The 22,816-nt window shown below is 43.3% G+C and overlaps 1 protein-coding gene across 1 annotated transcript in view; it reads left to right on the plus strand.

Moving 5' to 3' along the window:
• FANCI (FA complementation group I) overlaps positions 1-22,816 on the plus strand; it is a 67,935-nt gene that overhangs the window by 32,711 nt on the left and 12,408 nt on the right. Inside the window, exons 16-30 of the mRNA XM_066592799.1 lie at positions 1,611-1,681; positions 3,985-4,099; positions 4,177-4,299; positions 4,400-4,468; positions 4,660-4,761; positions 5,861-6,046; positions 7,297-7,418; positions 10,568-10,732; positions 12,155-12,334; positions 12,470-12,636; positions 13,711-13,784; positions 14,018-14,134; positions 14,480-14,531; positions 18,893-19,020; positions 22,031-22,099. Coding sequence (XP_066448896.1) covers positions 1,611-1,681; positions 3,985-4,099; positions 4,177-4,299; positions 4,400-4,468; positions 4,660-4,761; positions 5,861-6,046; positions 7,297-7,418; positions 10,568-10,732; positions 12,155-12,334; positions 12,470-12,636; positions 13,711-13,784; positions 14,018-14,134; positions 14,480-14,531; positions 18,893-19,020; positions 22,031-22,099 — 1,740 coding nt within the window. The remainder of the gene's footprint in view (positions 1-1,610; positions 1,682-3,984; positions 4,100-4,176; positions 4,300-4,399; positions 4,469-4,659; positions 4,762-5,860; positions 6,047-7,296; positions 7,419-10,567; positions 10,733-12,154; positions 12,335-12,469; positions 12,637-13,710; positions 13,785-14,017; positions 14,135-14,479; positions 14,532-18,892; positions 19,021-22,030; positions 22,100-22,816) is intronic.

Below are 22,816 nucleotides of genomic sequence, written 5' to 3' on the forward strand. Positions count from 1 at the left end.
CCAGGTGGTAACAGACTGATCGCACTCGCTCTTCCTTTTTCCCACCCCTTCGGAACTGCTTTGGAACGTCCTAAGGTCTTTATGTGTCTTTCAGTGACACGGATGAGAAAACAGGATTTTTGTTACTTACTGTAAAATCCATTTCTTGTCACGTTCACTGGGGACACAGCACCCAACAGGTCTTTATTCTTTTAGAGCTCTGGTCGCCTCTGAAGGCAACCTCAGTCTTTTCTGACTCTTACATGGTAACATGTGTTATCTTGTCATGGTCTGGATTATCTGAAGGCATGTGTTATTTTGTGTTTTTCCTACTGCTATTGTACAGATTAATTTAGCTCTGTGCCTTCAGAAGGGATATAGCTGGTAGGAGAAGCGCTTTTTTGCTTAGTGTCCGCCTTTTAGGGGCATCAGCTATACCCAAGGTATTGCTGTGCTCCCCAATGAACGTGACGTGAAGTGGATTATACGGTAAGAAACAAAATTCCTGTTTTTTTGGGGGGAAACTATTCAACACCACTTAAATTTTATTCACATATATTTCTGCTTATTCTGAGCATAGAGTAGACCGTCCTATCAGTGATTGACAGCTATCTTATGTCCTTATGTATTCTGCTGGCAGGCTCAAGAGTCTGCAATTCAATTCCGAGTAACCGACTACTTGGGCGAAAAGATTCGGGGGGCGCCAGGGGTGAGCGGGGGGTTGCAGAGGGGAGTGGGGGGAGAGAGAGAGCTCCCCCCTGTTCCCCACTGCTACCCCCCGCTTCACCACGCCGCCCCCCGAATCTTTTCGCCCGAGTAGTCAGGTACTCAGAAAAAGCGGTGCTTGAGTGCAAAAACGCCCTAAACGAGTAAGTTCGCTCATCTCTATTCACCTCACCTATCTTTTCCTGGCTCCTGCAGTCCGGAGGGGGGAGGGGGGGCACCTCACCTCCAGCTGGCTGATTCTTCTGCTTCCTGTGAGGTTACGTACATTCACAGGTAGTCTCCTTCCTGCAGGGCAATGTACGCTACGTCACAGTTCACAGCCCAGCACGGGGAGTGCTAAGCTATTGCAGAGACTGCGCACGCGTGCTGTCTCTGCAATAGATCAGCATTACTTCCTAGCCACTGAACACTACGTCACAGGGATGTGACCTTCACTGACCTGCAGGAAGAAGAATGTGAGGAATGCCAGCTTTATAACAAGCTGGCCGGCTGGAGGTACACGACCCGGGGCACTGCAGAAGCTCAGGGAGGAGAAGATGCAGTAAGGAGACTGCCTGTGGAAGAATAGGTGAGTGTAGAATTTTCTTTTTAATGACAAAACCCCTTTAAGTTGGGGAGAGAATTGGGGGATCAGAGCACTTATCCTACCAGCCTCTAGTAGTGTTGTTGATCAGCTCTGGTGTTTTGGTAACAGAGGGTTGTCCAAGCCCCAAATTCTATATTGTACTTCTAAGGGTGGCAGTAAAATGTAAAGTACTGCATAAAACGAATACACTGTGTTATATTGGCTCATTTTAACTGGAAAAAAGCAGTGCATAAAAATAACGGTAGTTTGGAAAATACAAGGATGTAGGAAATGTTTGCATTATCTCTCACTAAATCAGCTTTGTGTCTTGTCTTTACAGCCAGTCTTGAAAATAAATGTATCTGTGAGGGACAATGTCATCCTTGTTCTGAGGAAGGCGATGTTTTCAAGGTATGATTGTTTTTTAATGTACTAATTTAATACTTAAAGGGGTTGTCCCGAGGCAGCAAGTGGGTCTATACACTTCTGCATGGCCATAATAATGCACTTTGTAATATACATTGTGCATTAATTATGAGCCATACAGAAGTTATAAAAAGTTTTATACTTACCTGCTCCGTTGCTGGCGTCCTCGTCTCCATGGTGCCGACTAATTTTCGCCCTCCGATGGCCAAATTAGCCGCGCTTGCGCAGTCCGGGTCTTCTTCTTTTCTGAATGGGGCTCCGTGTAGCTCCGTGTAGCTCCGCCCCGTCACGTGCCGATTCCAGCCAATCAGGAGGCTGGAATCGGCAATGGACCGCACAGAAGCCCTGCGGTCCATGGAGACAGAGGATCCCGGTGGCCATCTTCAGCAGGTGAGTATGAAGACGCCGGACCGCCGGGATTCAGGTAAGCGCTGTGCGGGTTGTTTTTTTAACCCCTGCAGCGGGGTTGTCTCGCGCCGAACGGGGGGGGGGGGTTTAAAAAAAAAAAAAACCCGTTTCGGCGCGGGACAACCCCTTTAAAGAGGTTGTCCTGAGGCAAAACATCAAAATTTTACATTAGCCCATTCCCCCTATCACCCCCCGGCATAAAATAGCATTTTAAAGCGGTTTTTAAACAGCTTGCTACTCACCGGTGTCATGAAAGATGAACTTATAAAATTCTTCTCCCAAGATGGCCGCCAGTCTTTTCCCAGGGATGCACTGTGGTTTTCTCCCATGGTGCACCGTGGGTCTTCTTCCATGGTGCACCATGGGCTCTGTGCGTTCCATTGCCGATTCCAGCCTCCTGATTGGCTGGAATCGGCACACGTGACGGGGCGGAGCTACGCGATGACGCGTAGAAGGGGGCGGAGCCAGAACGCCGCTCGTGCCCGGACTGACCAGAAGAGAGAAGACCCTTCTGCGCAAGCGCGTCTAATCGGGCGATTAGATGCTGAAATTAGACGGAGCCATGGAGACGGGGACGCCAGCAACGGAGTGGGTAAGTGAATAACTTCTGTATGGTTCATATTTAATGCACGATGTATATTACAAAGTGCATTAATATGGCCATACAGAAGTGTATAACCCCACTTGCTTTCGTGAGACAACCCCTTTAATGTTGTTACTTGATCATCTGTACCTGGTGTATTTATTTAGGTTGGGCATGTTCATACCACATGGTATTTATCCAGAAAATCTTCCAACCTATAGTATGTAACTAAGGCATATACAGTAGTATGGCATGCGTTGATTCCTGACTTCAATAGCCAGTAAAACAGTGCAGTATACCATGCTCTGCATGTTTTGCAGGAGCCAATTGTATGGAAAACCATAGTATGCAGCTACATACAGCCGGAACCTGTATTAAATGGATAGTCTTTTGGCATTTGTTAGGGCCATAGGAGACTATGAATATGTTTGATGTATATGTCAGAAGCATATTGCACATATGCCATAACATTGGTGTGATCAGAGCTTTAAATGTATAAAGAAAGCTGTGGGGACTACTACAAGCTGAGCTGTTTACATGTTCTGCACCAAATTTATTATGTATTAGGCACTTTTTATGGCTCCTAAAGTTTTGAAAAGTATCTAGAAAAAGGACCATCTACGAATTGCTGTACAATATGCGGTTTTACATGATTCTATAATGGATGTCTTCAAACAAAGGTTGGACAAATATCTGTCTGGGATGATTTAGTGAATCCTGCATTGAGTTGGGGGGTTGGACCCGATGACCCTGGAGGTCCCTTCCAACTCTACCACTTGCTGTGCCTGACATGTCAAGCAAGTGTCATAAAATGGTCACTTTTTATCTGTCTGATCTATATTTACCATATCAAGCAATAGTACATAATAAATCTGGAGACTTTTCTTACAAGCAGATATTGATGAGAGAGGGATATAAAGACAGACAACAACATGGTAGAAAGTCTGTGTCCTAAAACACAGCATAGCCTGAAGAACTTACAACCTTGAGGAAAGAAGGGAAGGGGGGGGGGGCATAAAACCTTTAAATGTCTGAATGCTTTAACATGTTTTCCAAAAAAGGTTATGGACATCAGTGGTAGAAATGGTTAGGGTCATTAAAGATAATGCAAATCCACAAAACAAGTGAAACCGCAAAATAACAACTCCTATAAGGGCAGAATGATGAACCACTTGGTGTTTTCTGCCATCGTGAAGGCAAAGACATATGTAGTGGCCATGCCAGCTTTTGTTTTTACTGCAACTCTGTGGCTTTCATATTGTTTGCCCACACGGTTCTGCTAACTAATTGTGATTAGTCACTTAGATGCCCGGAAGTCTGCTGTCGCTGGTTTCCTGCTCTTGCTTAAGAATTTTAAAGTCCTTGGGAGCTTGTCCTCTTCTCAATGCAGCCAAGCCATTGGTGCGAGCCAGGTAACTTTACTTGTGTCTTTTGTCTTTTCTACAGTTCTAGATTGTCATAAGCTTACAATGTGCTCTATACCTGGCAGGTGCTAGTAGATGTCCATGCTCGCTATAACTCAGCTGCCAATGAAGCTTTTTGTTTGGAAATACTGGGATGTCTTAGAAGATGCTTGAGTCAGCAAGAAGACATTAGACGTATTCTTTATGAGGTAAGTGATCTTTCTATTATCTTATGTTTTTTAGCAGTTAATTTTTCCCCCCTTTTAACAAAACCAAAGACTTAGATCACATTTGCTCACTTTTTGTTAGGGTTTTTATGAAGTTATTCGACGGAACTCCCAGTTAGCGAGACCCATCATGCACACACTTGTGGCTCAGGTATGATAAGCTTCAAGCTGTTTATGAATTGATAGACATGAAGAAGGAAGCTGTTAATGTCATTCTGTATGGGCAGAGTGACAGAGGCCAATATTTTCAGATATTTACTGTTTAGAGATGTAATCATGTTACACAACTATCCTATACTTTGGATGCCATTCCTTTCTGTACACTTTCTATATTTTGCTTAGTTAAAGAGGTATTATGAACCAGAGCCTGACTTGTTGCCACCGTTGATGCTGGAGAAGTGTATCACTGCCCAAAAGGAACTAATAATACTGCTTGAACCTTTGGTAAGTGCTGAAGGCAAACTAGTGATCTAGCTTAACCGCTTAAGGATTCAGACGTTTTTATTTTTCATTTTTGAGTTTTCCTCCCCACTTTTAAAAAGTAATAACTAATTTATTTATCCATCAACATAGCTGTCTGAGGGCTTGTTTTTGCGGTACTATTTAATGTACCATATAATGTTCTGAAAAACTTCTAATAAATTCTAAGTTGAGTAAAATGTAAAGCAAACGACGTACCGCCATCTTGGGGGGGGGGGGGGAAGGTTTTTTTTACGGTTTACACACTGTAGCAAAAATGACATGATACATTTATTCTATGGATTAGTATGATTACTTTCAGAAGGCCCCCAGCTGGCATTGTGACTGAACAGCACCCCGCGATCTCATTGTGGGGAGCTGTTCGGGACCCCTTAACTCCAGTTGGGGCATTTAAATACCCCTGACAGAATTGACGGCAGTATTTAAAGGGTTAACAGCTGTGTCCCCCAATGGATGTGACAAGAAAGAGATTTTACGGGAAGTGCAAAATACATTTTGTTTTGTGAACTGTATTTTTGTTACGTTATAACCAAGTGCTCTGACAACCACCAGCGAAGTCTCCATCCCTCCAGTTGTGGAAAAAAGGACGAGCAATGTTATGTGCATAGTGTGTTGCTATAAATTACTGGACAGGGCAATGTGTGTTGTGCAGTACATTTTCCAGTGGCAGATGCCCTTCCTTAGTGCAGATTCTGCTCATTAGTGGCTGGTGGTTTTGTACCCTCCTATGCTGCCATTACTGCAGGTCCTGCTGTCATTAAAGGTGACAGACCTATGTGAGACCTTAAAGTATGAATATAAGAACGGCATGCGAAAATCAGGCTGAGGGCTTATACTATTTAAGGCAGGCTATATTAATGGAAAATGGAATGTCATGGGCTGTCTGCATTGCCATCTCTTGGTCACTGCTCAGTGGTTGTCCAGTTGATCGTGAGTGGCTTTTGGCCACCCTTCATCTGATCTAATAGTTATAGTAACATGCTTACACTTTGTTTATACTGTGTTTTGCCTAGCAAAGCGATCTTGGATAACAAATCTATCTGTGTTACTTTTCTCACTTCAGGCACACTTGCTGAGCAGTATTCACAGCTGCGTAAGTTGGTATAAAGAAAGGAGCAGTTTACTACAGGAAAGAGGAATGGATGATAACGACGATGAGTACTATTTAGGATGTCAACAAGAAATTGATGAGATAATGGAATCCATAACCAGGAGAATGATCAAATGTGATTTAGAGGAGTTTGAACTGGTAATGTTTCTGATTAAAAGGAGAAATACTTTAAAGGCTTTTAAAGTGCTTTCCAATCTCAGCAAGTCATAGCCGTGATGGTAATATGCTTCTGTGCGGGATGGCTAGGAGTACAGAAACGGCTGAATGGGCTCTCATGGTTTCTATACCTCCCATAGAAGTGAATGGGAGCTACGTAAGTAGTGTAGCACAGCCCGCTTGGCTGTCTCTGTAATTCTAGCCACGATATACAGCTGGGTTGAGATATATACTGTACCAGAAGTGAAACTCCTATATCAGCAATTCATGGCATATTCTGTGGCTATGCCATAAAAGTCTGAGATGGGAATACCCCTTTAAGGCCTCCTTCACACGGGCGACAACACATCGCTGCGAGAATATCGCGCGACTTTGTAGCATCACGTGCGAGGATTTTCGGGGGGGGGGGGGGGGGCGGCTTGAAATATAAGCTCTTCCCCGAAAATAAGCTGTAACTAAAGGAGGAAAAAAAGTATACATCACCTATTCCGCGCTGTCCGGGGCGCAGCCGCAGCTTCTCCCCAGATGCCGGCACTGGTCTTCTTCATCTTCTGGCCAGGGATTGAAAAATCCCTGGCTGCTGGAAGCGCTGGCTGTGATTGGCTGACACTTAGCCAGTGCGCTTCCAGGAGGCGGGGATTTTTGAATCCCCGGCCAGAAGAGAAGAAGATCAGTGCCGGCACCTGGGGAGAAGCTGTGGCTGGGCTGACAGCTTGTCTAAGGTGATGTATGTGTGTTTTTTCCCCCCTTGCAGTTAGGGCTTAGATTTGCTACTGTCAAAGTTGCATCGCATGGCATGCAAACCGCGTTTTCGTGCGATGCGATGCAACAGAGAGGAAGGCTCCATAGGGTAACATGGGCTACAAAACCTCGCGTGTCGCGGGCATATCGCCGGACCTGCGAGGTTTGTGTGTCGTTTTGTAGCATGCTACAAAACATCTCATGTGTGAAGGAACCCATAGGAAACCATGGGCTTCTCATGCATGCGATTTGTAGCATTGTAGCAACGCTACAAAATCACGCGACTTTGTCGCCCGTGTGAAGGAGGCCTAATGCTTGTATTTGAAGGTGTTTTTTTCTGCTATCCATTCCACTACCAGTGTTTGTAGCCACTTTTGCAGGCACTCTTACCTCTTGGCTGACTACTGTGTCCCAGAAAGCCATTGCTCCTTCTGTAGCTAGATTTATTTGAGCATGATGTTCACCATGTTGTGGTCTTCCTTCCCATCTAGGACAAGTCGGCTGACTTTTCTTTGTCATCTGGAGTTGGGATGAAAAATTATAACTATGCCGTTCTGGTTATGGGAGTTTGTGAGGTGCTAATAGAGTACAACTTTTCCACAGCAAACTTTAGGTAAGAATTAAATTATAGGATTTTTTGTAAATATTGCTTGTTTGCCATGCGTATTCTGTGTTTTGTATCGAGCTGGGTAACTTTCAGGTTGTCTATTGGAAGTTCAAAGCAACATCCACCAAGACAGCAGAAAATCATGAAATATTCCATTGTACGTTTTATCGTCATAACAAGCGATCACACAGTAAAATTTGAAGTTAGCAACAGACCCGGAGAAACATCCACATTCCTTGGCTTACTGATAGCTTCCCATGGTCCAATCCGGCCCTTTCAGATCCATGCGGGGTAATGGAGATACACTGTTGTCTGTTTAAGGGGGTCTCCTGCCTTGGATGGGCGGCTTTTTCTAGTCTGTGCTGCATTCCTGGGCAGTTTCGACGACTTTGGTCCTTCTGACCTTTTGCAATCTTTACTGGTGGTGCCAGCCACCTGACAATAATTCAAGCACCGCTTCTGGTGCCCCTGTATGTCACAGGGTAGAGACCGTTCCCATCGCATGTGTGTAGGAAAGGTGTTCAATGTTAGGCAATCATCAGCGGCTGACATGCTATTGGCCTTGACTTTACTTCCGAGTGTGGGACTTCTGTTCCTGATAACCGGATATGCCTCTGCTTTCTTGTGCCTCTCCTATGTCCAGCACGCCATTTTATCTGCGACTCCTATTGCTACACAGTTCGGGGGGCTTCCCAGACCCAACTAAGACCTATCCTAGGCAGGTTCTTGCCACCCTAGCCCACCTGTAAGCCCTCAGCCTGCCTCTGCCACAGTATGCACAGTTGCAGTTTGACATTTTCCCATTCTAGGCATACAACTACAATGTCGGATTCTAGGGGTGAATACAGTAAACAGAGTTCTGCCATTGGGATGCACTTTGCATCCTGCCATTGTTGCACCAAATTTTCATGTGCCCCTTTGCACAAACTGCCTGCTTTGTAGACCAGTCAACTAACTTGTCCCAGTGACATCCGCTGCCAAGACCTTACAGGGCATTTTCCCTTTCAGTGGCACTTTCAGACCTTATTCAAGACTTCAGGCCATTGTGGAGATGCTGGACAGGACAGCCAGACAGAACCTGACTGAAGTAGTCTGATGCTGAGGAATCGCTCCTATCAGAATGTACATGTGGCAGATCCAATAAATGACTATGGTCTCCAAGATCGCACGGTCACACTCTGCCTTCCTTTGCCTCACTTCCGTCCACAGCATCCCACTCCATGATTCCCTACAGGGACAGCTCTCGCTTTGAGGGCGAAATATCAGATTTTGTCTCTTCCTTAGATGAGAAGCGGTCATCCAAAGTTTCCGCCGTGGTAGACAATCTCATGGAGACAGTTTAACAGACACTTCATGTCAAGGTCCAAAAGTCCTTTGCCCATGCAGACTACTTCTCCTTCCGACATCCAGATGTTCGCATAAGACATTCCCCACTCGAGCGAAATTTGGGGGTGTCATGTCCAAGGAGTGGTCTGTTCCGGATAACAGTTTTCTCATCCCTAATATATTAATTCCCTTAGAAATAGGTTAAAAAGTGGTCCTCTTCCCCACTGGTGGATCCTCAGGTGTCTCGCCTTCACAAATGCACTACTCTGCCCCTGGCAGATGCACCAGCTTTCAAGAACCACCATGATAAACGGTTGGAATCCTTTGCCAAATCATTTTTTGAGAAGCCCTCTTTTTGCCTCATCCTAGGCTAGAAGGGCTTCCTCTGAATGGGTGAAACAATGCACCTACCATTCTATCTGGTGCTCCTCAGGAAGAGGTGGCTGAACTTGCTCTTCAGTTTTCTCAGGCAGGCAAGTTCATCGGCGAGGCTTCCTTGGATGCTGCCAGGCTGTAGCTCGTTTCCCCACGCTTTTCATGGCATTCTGCCACACACTGTGGCTAAAATGTTGGTCTGCAAATACCACTAAAAGGGCTTTAACCAGACTGCAAAATCACACGATTTTTGTAGTGATGCGACATCGCTACAAAACGCATGTATGGGAAGCCCATAGTTTCCAATGGGTTCTTTCACATGTGCGATGTTCTGTAGCCTGAAATAACCCATTGGAAACCATGAACTTCACATACATGTGTTTTGTAGCCGTGTGAAACAGGCCTAAGGCTCAAGAGAGATGTTTCCTAAAACGTAGGTACCCATCTTTCCCAGGTTAGAATTAAACCACCTGGTATTAGTGTTATCACCCATCCGAAAGCACGGTCACCTGGACATTGGTGGATAGACCAATATACTTTGATCAAACTATATACTAAGAACCTTGTGTGGCTATTTTATGTGGCTAGTATGTGCATTACAGTTATGTATTTTTCTGATAAAAAATGTATTTGACTGCTGTTATCATGTGTTTCTGCCTGTGAATGCCTTAGTTTACAAGTCATGGGTGTAATGGTTCCTTTTTCAACATTTCCTGCAGCTGGTTTTAATCCCCTAAAGACCAAAGTGCTGCCAACATTATCTTTGCTGATTTTGTTTTTCTGTGACATATTGGGATATTTTTTAATACCTTTTTTCACAGAAGATTTTTTTCCAGTTTTTTTGTTAGTGGTAATGTAAAAAAATCTCTACTACACATATCCTCAGTGCAAAGAAAGAAGATAAATGACAGGTACGCGGGGACGTCAGCCGGGCACAGGGTCTGATTTCGCTGCCAGCTTCCGCATGCAGAATCTGACCTGTTTGTGTGTAGGCGGCCTTACTGGGGCATCCATAAGAGCAGCATCCCTAGGGGCCTTGATTACAGGAAAAACATCCCCTTAAAGTAATATTAGTTACTGTGTAAGCTGGGCTTAGGTCTGCTAAGACCCCACAGCTTTGACTTACTGGGTCGCTGATGACTACAGGAAATGGTATTGCTGCTTCCTGTATTCTCTTCATAGAGCTTATTGAATGCCATCTAGCCTGCAAGAGAGAAGGCAGAAGCAGTAAAAAAAATAAACGACTTTTGCCTTCTCCTCCAGTTCCTTGGCTGTCACTGACAGCTGAGAACCCAACCTGCTCCTGCTAGGAACAGGAACTTGAATTCTGCGCTGTATTTTTACTATGGCGCAGGATTAAAGCCCAGGACCAAGCACCGTATATTTATGGCGGTTGGTCCTAAACGAGTGAATTTCTTACATAGCCCTTTTAATTTGTACATCTTTGTTTCCAGTAAAAGTAAATTTGAAGACATATTGGGACTATTTAAGTGCTACAACAAACTGGTTGACATCTTAAAGGAGAAATCTGCAAAAGGAAGATCATCAGGCGGCAGTAAAGCATACAGAAGCTTGTTGTCTACGGGATTTGTTTCCACACTTTTAACAGCTTTATTCAGGTATGTTCTTTTCTGTAAATGCACAGTCAGTCTTTTTTCTCAGGTATTATGATTGCCTGTCCTGAAAAGCCCCAGAAAGTAATTCGGACTACTTGCTTTACATTTTCATTAACCCCTTCCCACTATAGGATGTACATTTACGTCTTGCAGCATCAGGGTATGTATGGAAAAACTATGAAAAAGTCGGATGCATTCCAAAATAGTACCAACACAAACTACAGGACTATAGATGGCAGAATGTCATTTTTGTTTTTCATTTTACTCCACTTAGAATTTTTTTAGTACATTATATGGTGCATTAAATAGTACCATTGAAAAATACAACTCGTCCGCAAAAACGATCCCTCATACAGCGACGTCAATGGATAAATAAAGGACAATCACAGAAAATGGCCGTTACTTACTGAGTGAGGAGTGCATATAGATGCATCCTCCTCTCACCATGCAGGTAGCTGACTACCAAATGGAGGAGCCAATAACACCTGTGCGGGACACCGATGAGACAGCCACTCACACTGCCTCCTCATAATGAGGGGGGTGGATGCTTGGTGTACACTCCCACACATAGTGGATACAGGGTGCCAGACCATTCTGATATATGTAGTTCACCATGCAGACCAGCAACCTATTAATGACGCCATGATGATTCAAAAAATGGAATGTCAGAAAAAAATCCGCGCTCAAAAGTAAACTAAGGACAGGTTCACACGTGGGTAATGATTAGGTATAACACTTACTTGAAAGGAGGGGGGTATGATGTACAAATGCCCCCTCCTCAGAGTGTCCTCCACAAAGTATAAAGCTATGCTCCAAGGTGCATAGTAATAATCCAGAAGTTGTAGTCAAACGAAACTTTTAATAAGGCAACGCGTTTCGGTGCAAAACAAGGCACCTTTCTCAAGCCATACAGCGCTGAGCCAATCAGGGGGCAGGTCTGACTCACACCCCCTTCACACCCACTGCAGGCCGGCCGCGGGGAACTCCGACTGCCGGGAGCAGGTGAGTATGTATATATATATATATATTTTTTTAGCACATTTATGGATGAATTGCAGGGAAGGGCTTATATATTTAAGCCCTTCCCGACAATTCATCCCACACTCGCCCGCAGCGCATTGCTTTCAATGGAGCCGCTGTATTGCCGGCTCCATTGAATGCAATGCGCTGGACAGCTCCGGCCCGTTTCTAATGAAACGCGGCTAGGAGCAGATTTTCGGGCGATTTTCGGGCACCGGTCACGCGATTTGCGGATGCGCATCCATCATGCGATCCGCAAATCGTGCGAAAAAACGCCGTCTGACTAAGGCCTCACAGTGCTGGCGGCATACTATGTGTGTCCCAGGAGCACAGTGTTACCTGAGATTACTTATGTTACTGTTAGATTTTGGGATAACACCTTTAAGTGTCTTAACTACTTTGCAGAGACAACTTGAAGGTCCGTGAGGAAAGTCTCAGCGTTCTTCGATCCAACCTAGATTTCATGAGATATGTTGTCGGCATTGCACTACAGAAAATTCAGCAATTGAAGGAGACTGGGGTCACTGATGGACCTGATGGTCAGAATAGTGAGAAGATGTTCCATAGCATCTGTGAAATAACCAAGTAAGACCAGGGGCGCGCCTTACTGAAGGGTGCTGCCGCAGATAATGCTTGTCCTGTAACTGTAAGGACCTGAAAAATATATCAGAACTCCACAAACTGACAAATCATTTAAACTCTCGCCATCTGCCTACACAGGGTGTTATTGTGGAGATATACCTCAATACCATGTGCCGCTGAGGATTCTGGGAAAAAGGACAAAGGGAAGAACATCTCTTTGCTGTGCTTGGAGTGTTTGGTGCAAATATTTAACACTATCCAGCTACACTATCAGCCAAAGATCTCGCAGTTTCTTGCTGCTTTGGGTAATGTATTTCTCATTGTTTTCATGCAGCCAGCTATCTAGAAATGGTTGATTTCATTGAGGTTGCCATTCTTTGTCCAGGACCTTGTATGGCAATATCAGATGTTTTTATAATGTATTCCAGTTGTGGTCAACCTCCCACATTTGTAGGTTCCCATCACAGTTATATTCTTACATACACCACAGTGCAAGGGAATATCCAACATGCAAAGGTAGGCTAATGTTTACATCTGCGCTGGAGGCTCAATTTGGAGCCTTTGGTGTAGATCTGGCACAAAATATCTGACAAAATAGTGCAGCATACTATGCTATTTTGTCCGATAAAATATAGCAAGGCTTGCTGAATCCGACACTTCGTTTTTTTTTCAGTTGTCCAGCTTCTAGGACGAAGCCAAACAGAACGTACAGCACTAGTGTGAACCTGGCTGTAGTTTGTATTCAGTTTATTGCTGCCATTAACCCTTTCCAATCCACTGTCTGATGTCTAAAGACATTATGATTCAAGGCTGTACAGCTCCGATGTTGGAAGACGGCCATCGGGGCTCTCTTACTGTATATTGCCAGCTGTCAGAGCCTATCCAATGTGGCACCTCATGTAGTACTGGCTTTAGCCAGCAGATAGCGCCATTGTATAATGGCGGAAAAAGAGTAAGCTCCCTAGGGAATCCAGGATACAAATTGGATTGGAAAGGGTTAACAGGCAGATTTAAATGGAAAGATTTTAGCTAACAACCTTATAAACCATGTACAACTTTTTTGCAGGTGTATGCTCTGAGGACAAATCTATTTCCCATACTTGAGCTTTACAATCCTCCATTTGTACCACATGCATATAGCAATATTTATAATTTGCAAAAAAATTAGCTGCAAAATTGCAGTTTATTGTTAATTGTGGGATAATCTGACATTCATACTACGCTTAGGATATGGAGCTGCCATCTATCACGCTATGCTCTTATTGCGCATTAAACCTGCAAACCACAGTTAGCAAGCCTATGAATTAACCTTTTGTAGGCCTTCTTGACCGTTTACTGTCTCCTTTACTTCTCTATATCGATGTACTATGCATTTCTAGATGACGAAGATGAGGAGGAAGCTGGAGCTGTAAACGTCTTGGAAAAAGCATCTTCGCTGATTACACAGTTTCAGGTAGGTTTTCAGTGTGCATCTACTGTTTATTTTTGCATAAAGAAGAGTATCTGTTACTTTGGGGTTCTGATAAAGGTCCATGTACCAACATGGTGTGTGGTTCTGTTAAAAAGTGACTAAATGTTCCACAAAAAGTGCACATAGGTGTAAACCTGGTCTTGGTGATGAGAAAAGACTTGCTTCCTTTTTTGTTGGTCTGCAGTTTCCCATTTACATCTACGTTTTCTTCGCAGAGATCCCTTAGGATCCAACTAGACTCTGGAGAAGACGAATTTAATAGCAAAGAATCCGTGCTGTTAGTCAATATCCTGTTTACTTTGTACAGGTTTCTGGACTCATCTTCTCAGCAGGTCAGTTTGTATGTAATGAACATTCAGGTCATATCTACACTTTTGTTACAGAGTTTCAGTGCACATTCTGCAATTAACAGTACAATACATGAAAATGAGTTCTAAGAACCCCATCAGTATATACAGGAATAATCTGCATGGAATTCAGGGCATGCTGCTTTTTATATTAGGGGATTTAGCAGATTTTTGCAAAGCATAGGGTGTCATCTAATGTATATCTTCAGCAAAATCTACGTGTAATGCATGGAAAAAAACTCAGCCTTTGTCTACTGCTCTGAAGTTAGAATGTAATCGATATGCTTTTTTCTTGCTTATGTACATCTAGAAATTATATCTGTGTTGCAGTTTGTACAGATGCTGTCATGGACTATGAAAATTTGTAAAGAGACAGATCTCGGTAAGAATGGTTCATGTGATACAAGCTAAATGCAACGATGATTTGTGAAAATATTTGTATGAGCATTATTATATTTCTGCATAATGTATTACTGTAAATACTCATCTTTGAGGAGGCTTTTGTTAGTTGCTCTTTGCTTTTCATCTGTTTGTAAGGCTGCCTGCAGTAGGCCGGATCGGATCCGGCTACGAGAATTCTCGCAGTGGGACCCGACCAAAGCGTCTGCAGAGAGCAGCGTGGTACTCACCCGCTCCCGCGGCCCCGGCTGTTTGATGTGCCGGCTGCCGGGCAGCTGGCGCATGCACAGACCGGAGTCGGCGGCCTGGGAGTGAGATTTCTGTGCGGGGCATGCCACGATTTGTTGCAGACAAATCGCGGCCACCTGTGTTTGTAAACGCAATCCTATTCACGCCGCGGAATTTCCGCCCGTCTGCAGGCGGCCTAAGAGTTAGTTTTTAATGTACATAAAGCTTTTTTATTATATAATATAATAAAAATGCAACATTGTAATTTTTCACTGCTTGCTGTCTGTGCTCAGTTCTTCACAGAAGAGAGATCAAAATGTTAACAATCCATGCACCTATTTTAGTTGGACTTGATCAGAATACGTTAAGGCTGCGAATACACATAACTTTTCTCCACTACAAAATCCCTTCCTTAGGAGGAGTACTTGTAGTACGGTGGAGCTCGGTATTTGACGTGATTACACAATTATGGTGGCCATTGTCCACCTATTTACCTCCTCCCATGGTGGGAGTAACTGACATGACTGCAGTGATATCAAGCAGTGTCTGTTCTTATTGCCCCCTTTTATAGGAGTAGTAACTAACGTACTGCGAGCCTATATTCCTTTTTGACTAGACTATTCTGTTGAGCTGCATCCTCCCTGTTATTCCCACTTTATCCTCCCTCTTTGGAGGGAACAGTTGTGTACGGCTACCCTGTAAGGTAGTGAGCGCCATCTCATTCAGTATCATTATCTCCGTCATACGAACAGTAGCTGTTTTGCCCCCAGTTTTTGTACGGTATATCGTTGTGCAGTGCTTGTCACCATCACAGAGAAACTTTCTTCCTTTGTGAAGGAGCATTTATATTACTGTGTGATCCTTCCCATAGGAAGAGTTCTTACTATCTTCACTTTTTATGAAGCCTTTACACTGGTGAGTGTCAATGCCCTACATCTCTCCTCTCATAGGGGTAGAACATAGACTCTGCAAAATATCTGATGGTGGGTTTCTTCCGTCGTGTCTATTGCCTTCATTGGGCATACAATTTTTTAGGCCCCACCCAGGGTGATTTGTTTGTCCTCTCTTAGGAGCCTGGAACAGAGACTTGGAACATCCTTAGCTCTTCCAAGAGGTCTATTTCCCCTCTAAGGGGTTTTCGGTCATCCAAAAGAAAACACAACACTACGGCTGTATCTGCGGCATCCAACATACTGTGCCAAACTAAGTACCACGTTACAACTCTACTAACATTCTACATTCAAGTGCTGCCAGCTGGAGGGCCAGCTTCAACTGTCGAGAGCAGAGTAGTCTATTGCCTGGGTCCTGCTGTCCTAGAGAAGGACAAGATGGATTTTTAATTTTTTTAAATGTATTTATTTTTTAGCTTTGGTTCTGCCATGGTTGTAGTTAGCCCTTTCCTTGCTAGTAGCAAACCAGGGAACACACAGCACTTTACCTTTTGTCATTCTCGCCTATTCTTTTGCCGTGTTGTGGATCAAATCTGTTTTTCCTCAACCTACCTTGATTCTGCCTACTGCCACCTTGTCTATCTGTTTTCAGCGTACTTGTTAACCCCTTAGTGACGGAGCTTTTTGCTTTTTTCATTTTTGTTTTTTTCCTACTCCCTTTTAAAAAATCATAGTTCCTTTATTTATCCATCGACGTCGCTGTATGAGGGCTTGTTTTTTGCGGGACGAGTTGTATTTTTCAATGGCACTATTTATTGTACCATATAATTTACTGAAAAACGTTTAAAAAATTCTAAGGGGAGAGAAATGGAAAAAAACCCCGACATTCCACCATCTTTCGGTGCGTCCTGTTTCTACGGCGCACAAACTACAACAAAAACAACCTGATATTTTTATTCTATGGGTCAGTACGATTACTACGATACCAAACGTATATAGTATTTTTTTTGCTGTAGTACGGTTTTTAAAAAAAGATATTTAATTTTTTTCAATTATTTTCTGCGGTCATTTTGCGCGCGCAATAACTTTTTAATTTTTTCGTTGACGTAGTTGAGCAAAGGCTCATTTTTTTGCGGGATGTCCTGTAGTTTCCGATAGTATTTGGAATACATATGACTTTTTGATTGCTTTTTATTGCGTTTTTTCTTGGAGACAGGGTAACTAAAAAAGTGTATTTCTGGCGTTCCTTATTTTTTTTTTCGGTCGACGTTCACCATGCAGGAAAAATAATGAGCTACTTTGATAGATCGGACTTTTACGGACACGGCGATATCAAATACATATTTTTATATTATGATTTAGATTTTTTAGTAATTGATATGGCAAAAGGGGGGTGATTTAAACTTTTATAACTTTATTTTTTTTTTTACACTTAAAAAAACTTTATTGATCTTTTTTCTTACTTTACTTTGAAGTCCCCCTGGGGGACTTTAATATGCAATGCTTTGATCGCTCCTGCAGTATGACATAATGCTATAGCATTACGTCATACTGCTTTTTCACAGGCAGTCTATCAAGCCAGCCCACGGGGATGGCTTGATAGGCAGTCTGCTAAGGCAGCCCTGGGGCCTTTCTAAAGGCCCCCGGCTGCCATGACACCTGCATGGCTCCCTCGATCTCACCGTTCGGGGCATTTAAAGGGTTAATAGCCGCGAACGGCCGAGTGCGGCTATTGCCCGCGGGTGTCAGCTGTAATAAACAGCTGACGCCCGCGCTGTATGGAGGGAGATAGCGGCGCTACCTCCCTCCATACACGTCCTGCAACAGCAGGACGTAGTTTTACCATAGCGCCGTCACTAAGGGGTTAATGGCCGAGGGCATCACACCACCCGCCCTTCTTGGATTTTATTTTCACAGTCAGCAGCTTATTCAGTCTTCTGAGTCATAAGATCGCTTTTCAACCGTCCTAATTTCTAAGGCTAATTTTTCACAGGCGAGTGTGATATTGGGCCATGAAACTTGACCCGCTATCGCGCTCAGGAACGTGCGATTTACCCGCTGTTAGGGAATTCAATGTTCCGTCAATATGCTGTGAGGCTCCAAATAAGAGGTGGTTATGGCGGCCGCCGTGAGAAAGCTATGAAACACAGAGATCAGGCCTGTGTCTAGAAGCAATCTGAGTTTATTGTATACATTGCCTTATTCTTATACAGAAAATAGTAGGCGTATCAGTAGGCTAGTGTTACAGAGGTTGACCTGTTTTATTGGTACATAATTGTGTCTTCTCTATAAACAATGCTTTATTTGTTTGTATGTAGACATCGTGTCTGGTATCCTGATTATCATCACACTCTACATTTTAATCACATGCCCTACCTAGACAGCAGTCAAAAACAAAGCATTCCATACAACCTTTTGATCAGTGTAACGAGATAAACAAGCTCTTGGAGACATGATGGACATTTAAGATTACACCTCTACTTAATGTAATTAAGTACTAACCTAAATGTACAAGCATTTAGCAGAGCTTTTCATAGGACACAGAATAGAGTGTACAATTTAGGCCTACAGCCTCCGGAAACGTATATCAAAGATACATACATATATAAATTAATATGTTCATAACCCTCACACCGCAGATGCAAGGCGCTTTTTTAAAAATCACAAAATGTTGAAACAAAGGGCAACAAGAACTTTTTCTTTTAGTCTGTTTCAGAAGTTTTCTAGAATGTATATTGAAATATCACATACCTTTTAATAAGGGCATAATACTGGGAAACCTTTTTTAGCATCAATTACATTGTGACATTTGCATCCTATCTGCCACAATAACTGTGGTCTGAACCCCCTGCGGCTGCCAAGTTCTCAATATTTATGGCTGCATTGCACGTGGACAAAGCCTTTAGCTGCATCGACTCGTTCCCGCTTCCAGACTAATATACATTGTTCTGTGTGAGGGCTGCAGGATGGAATATTACATATTATTGCATAGGATATGTCGCCACGTGTAGTCCTACAACTTTGTCTGTCTTACTGGTCTGATTTCCTCTTCAGATAATGGCATTGTCCATAGTGTGCAGTATAGTATTGTCTATGGTATGTTGTATAATATCGTCTATGGCGAGTGGTATAGCGACGACTATGGCGTGTAGTAAAGTATCGTCAATGGCATGTAATATAGTATTGTGTATTCTGTATGTCAGTCACAGGCATATTTCTTTTCCAGAGGATGTCCAGTTCTGTAAAGGAATCATGACGCTTCTCTTCAATATGCATTCTTTGTTCAAGAGCCCTGTCAGTCTGCTCCGTGAGCTCTCTCAGGACATCCACGGACATCTTGGTGATATTGATCAGGTATGATTGTACTGGAATTTACTGTGTAACATAACCTTCACACACAAAAGCTGCACATCCATTGTTTCCTGTATTTTCAGCTTGGCTATCTCATTAGCATCAAACTAGCATTTCTGTAGTTTTAGTACATGCGGTTTTTCCTTTTTTTTTACATATGATGTTATTCAGGGGTTGATACTTTAGGTTTACTACACTAAATATTTGTAAGTTGGTGCTATGGACTTGACTAAAAAAGTCAGATGTAATATTGCATTACTCCTGTAATCCAAGCGATTGGTGGCTGCATATTACATTTTTCATTATCACAGACTACACACGCAGAATTACTATTGAAAATTTGCCACTATTCAATATTTGCTCAAAAGAATCTTTTGAGTGATTCTCGTTCTGTCTAAATACACTGACATAGTGCAGTTTTTGTGCAGAGTCGTTGATTGCTGAATTCTAGATGGCTAGAATTGAGCGATCAGCTGTTCTGAGCGGAGCAGGCTGTTAACAGCCGGCTGCGCTGATAAGATTCTCTGTCCTTGTGTCCTGCTGTAAATTCACAACGGGGCACGGGCTGCAAGCGCAGAGAACACTACAGCTATTACTTCATGCAGAATAGCTGTAGTGTTCAGCGAGAGATAGCGGCGGTGTCCAGCTGCGCCTGCATAGCTGTATAGTAGCTAATTGACTTCTATAAAGTATGCAAAGATTTATCACTCAAAACTGTCACTCAAACTGCCGCTTGAGCGATCATCTGTCAGTGTAAATGGGGTATTACACGGGAGCAATTACTGTTCAGTGAATGAAAGCAGAGAAACAAAAGATCCCACCCTGCCTCCGTTTACTTGAACAACTATGTAAACCACATGCACAATAGTTGGGCAGTAATCCATGGAGCAGTTTCTGCTTACACAGGCCGCTTGGTTTTAGTATTGCTAAAAAACCAAGCAACTCCGATAAGTGTGTGATTTCTCGCCGAATGCCCTGTCAGCAGTTGATTGTACAGGAGACAATTATCGCCTGAATTCACTGTTTCCAGTGAAAATTCAGGCGATAATCACCACATGTAAAGAACCATTTAGATGAGACAATCCTAAAATGTGCCAAATTTATCACAGTAACTCATGCTGGATGATAAAACTGCAGTATCTTAAGACTGTCTAGTCTAACTTTAGACTACCACAAAGTTGTCTTAGTTTGTGCCAAACATTGCGCCAATGCTTTGACGCACAATGGTGTGTTTAAGCCACATCCCCTTTTTCATGATGCTACAACCCTTTGTCTGATCTGTCTTTAAAAGTGACCAAATGTGTTAAAAAAACCACACTGGAAATGTGCAAACCATGTAAGAGAGCTTTATGGTACAATTTGAGCAAACTCAGATATTGTACACTTGTGCCAACGAAAAATTACTCCATCTAGCACCCTAAGTAATCTGAGCCGCAGTGGCTCCTGTGACTGTGGGTATGGGGGCGCTGAATTATCACTTTAAGGAAGGGGGTGCCCAGCTATCACTGTGAGGATGAGGAGCGCGGATGCCTAGCTATCACTGTGGGAAATCGGGATGAGGGGAGAGTTCGCCTGACTGCTATCACTCTTCCCACGGAGAGATTTAAATACAGTAAAAAAAAAGGCACCAGAAATCATGCATGTTTTTATCAATGTGGTTTTTGGTGGGGGTTAGCCGCACGGTGGGAATGCACTCTTAGGCCTCATGTCCACTGGGTAAATGGAATTGCGGATTCCGCGGCGGATTTCCACCGCGGAATCCGCAGCGGATTTCGCCCATAGGGAATCATTGCCATCCGCGGGTCCATTAAATTGATTTTTGCACCCGCGGATGGCGTTTTAAAAGAATTGCGTTTTTGCACAGGAGAAAAAACGCGGCATGCTCCATTTGCCATGGAATCCGAGCGGATCGGCAACATTGCTATCACATTGATAGCAATGTGTGCGGATATCTGCATGCAAAAAAAATGCCATTTAAAGCAAATTCGCCGCGGAAATCCGTGGCAGATTCTGCACGGATTGTATTTTTTGAGCGGACATGAGGCCTTAGGGTCCTTTTAGATGGGATGAGTGTCCCAGCGATTATCACCCATATACTCTAAAGGCTGATTTAGACACAACGAGAATCGCTCAAAATTTGCTCAAAAGAATCTTTTGAGCGATTCTCGTTCTGTCTAAATACACTGACATCGTAAATCATTCAGTTGTTCACTGTATAAGTGAATGAGGACGACTTGATGATCGGTATTTAAACTGAATGATTAGCGAATGAGCATGAAATTAACGTTAAGTGAACCAATTATTGTTAATTGTTTGATCTTGGCCGTGTTCACCATTTGAACGATCTAGCGATTTCCCCCCCTGCGAACGATAATCGTTTTGGTTAGAAGCATAACAGCATATATAACAGCAGGCAGCCCTGAGCCGCACGCAGGACAGCAGACAGAGCAAAACAATGATCAGGCATGTTGATGCCTCAGTGCAGCGTGTCCTCATGCCGCGGCGTCTACTAGATGCATCCAGTGTGCAGCACGCTTGGCATGTCTAATAGATGTCTGAAGAGATTGTTCATTATAGCTGCACACTGCTGTGGCAGCGCTAGTAGCCATATGCAAAATCTTGGGCATATTGGCAACCATTTTGATCACTATCTGGAGAGTTGTGAAGTGCGCTGGAGTATGTTGGTGCTGTATAAATATTATTATTATTAGTCTTTGATGATGCAATTTTCCATTACACTTTCTCTATCAGTTCCTCGCAGTTTTCATGATTTCTGGTTGCTGCCATGCAATCATTGTTTAAGTCCAGTAGATACTAATCTGTTCTGGTCATGTGATTAACAGATTTTTATCTGGGAGTAAACAAAAGAAAGTTCCTATTGAGTGACGGCGAGCTGCTATCTTGGAAACGTTGAGAAAAGCATTATGTAAAATGGCATAACATTTCTTCATACAAAGAATAACCTTTTATTTGCTGAAACCAGAACTAATTATTAATTGTTGTCTCTTTCCAGGACATTGAAGTTGAAAAGCCATCACATTTCCGTATTGTAAATGTAAAGACGGCAACACCTACAGTCACTGTAAGTATCATTCACTTCATATTCACTTTCATCAAGAGACTCTTCTACTCAATCTGCACTTCTGTATATACACAGGCACATAATTGCCTTTTTGTGTATTTTATTTCCTCGGCACAGTGTTATAGTACACAAGGGGTGCACAACTCTTTCTGGTCTGAGGGCCACATTACCATACTGAACCACTTCCAAGGGCCACAAGGGTATTCCCATCTGAGACACTTATGGTACACCCTAAGTATATGCCAGAATCAATGAAAGTAAGTTCCCCTTCCAGGATTCCCACCTATTGGGGTAATGGGGGTTACCTTTCCCCTCATTTAGCACTCCAGAGAGGAGACCATGTCTGTGGCTCTCCATTGTAGATGATGGATGTCGAGGTAATTTTAGAAGCCCTATAAACTACAATAGAGAGAGCTGCATGCATATACAATGCTTCTTACTCATATACTCCGTTCTGGAGAGCCAAACAAGTCAAGAGAATATATTCTCCTAATATATAGTGGACCAGACATGGCTGCACAGTGCACCCTTAGCACCTGTCTGTTCTAGTTGCCCTGCTATGCGCCAATCATCTTCATCCTGACATGGAAACTACATGTGAGTAACCACAGATGTGTCCAGATGATTGGGGCTGCACAGAATGGCATTGTGGGCCGCATGTGGCCCCCATCTCGCAAGTTGTGCACCCCTGTAATACACAATTAATTTTTGCACATG

This window comes from Eleutherodactylus coqui, chromosome 2 (assembly GCF_035609145.1).
Source record: "Eleutherodactylus coqui strain aEleCoq1 chromosome 2, aEleCoq1.hap1, whole genome shotgun sequence".
Taxonomy (NCBI): domain Eukaryota; kingdom Metazoa; phylum Chordata; class Amphibia; order Anura; family Eleutherodactylidae; genus Eleutherodactylus; species Eleutherodactylus coqui.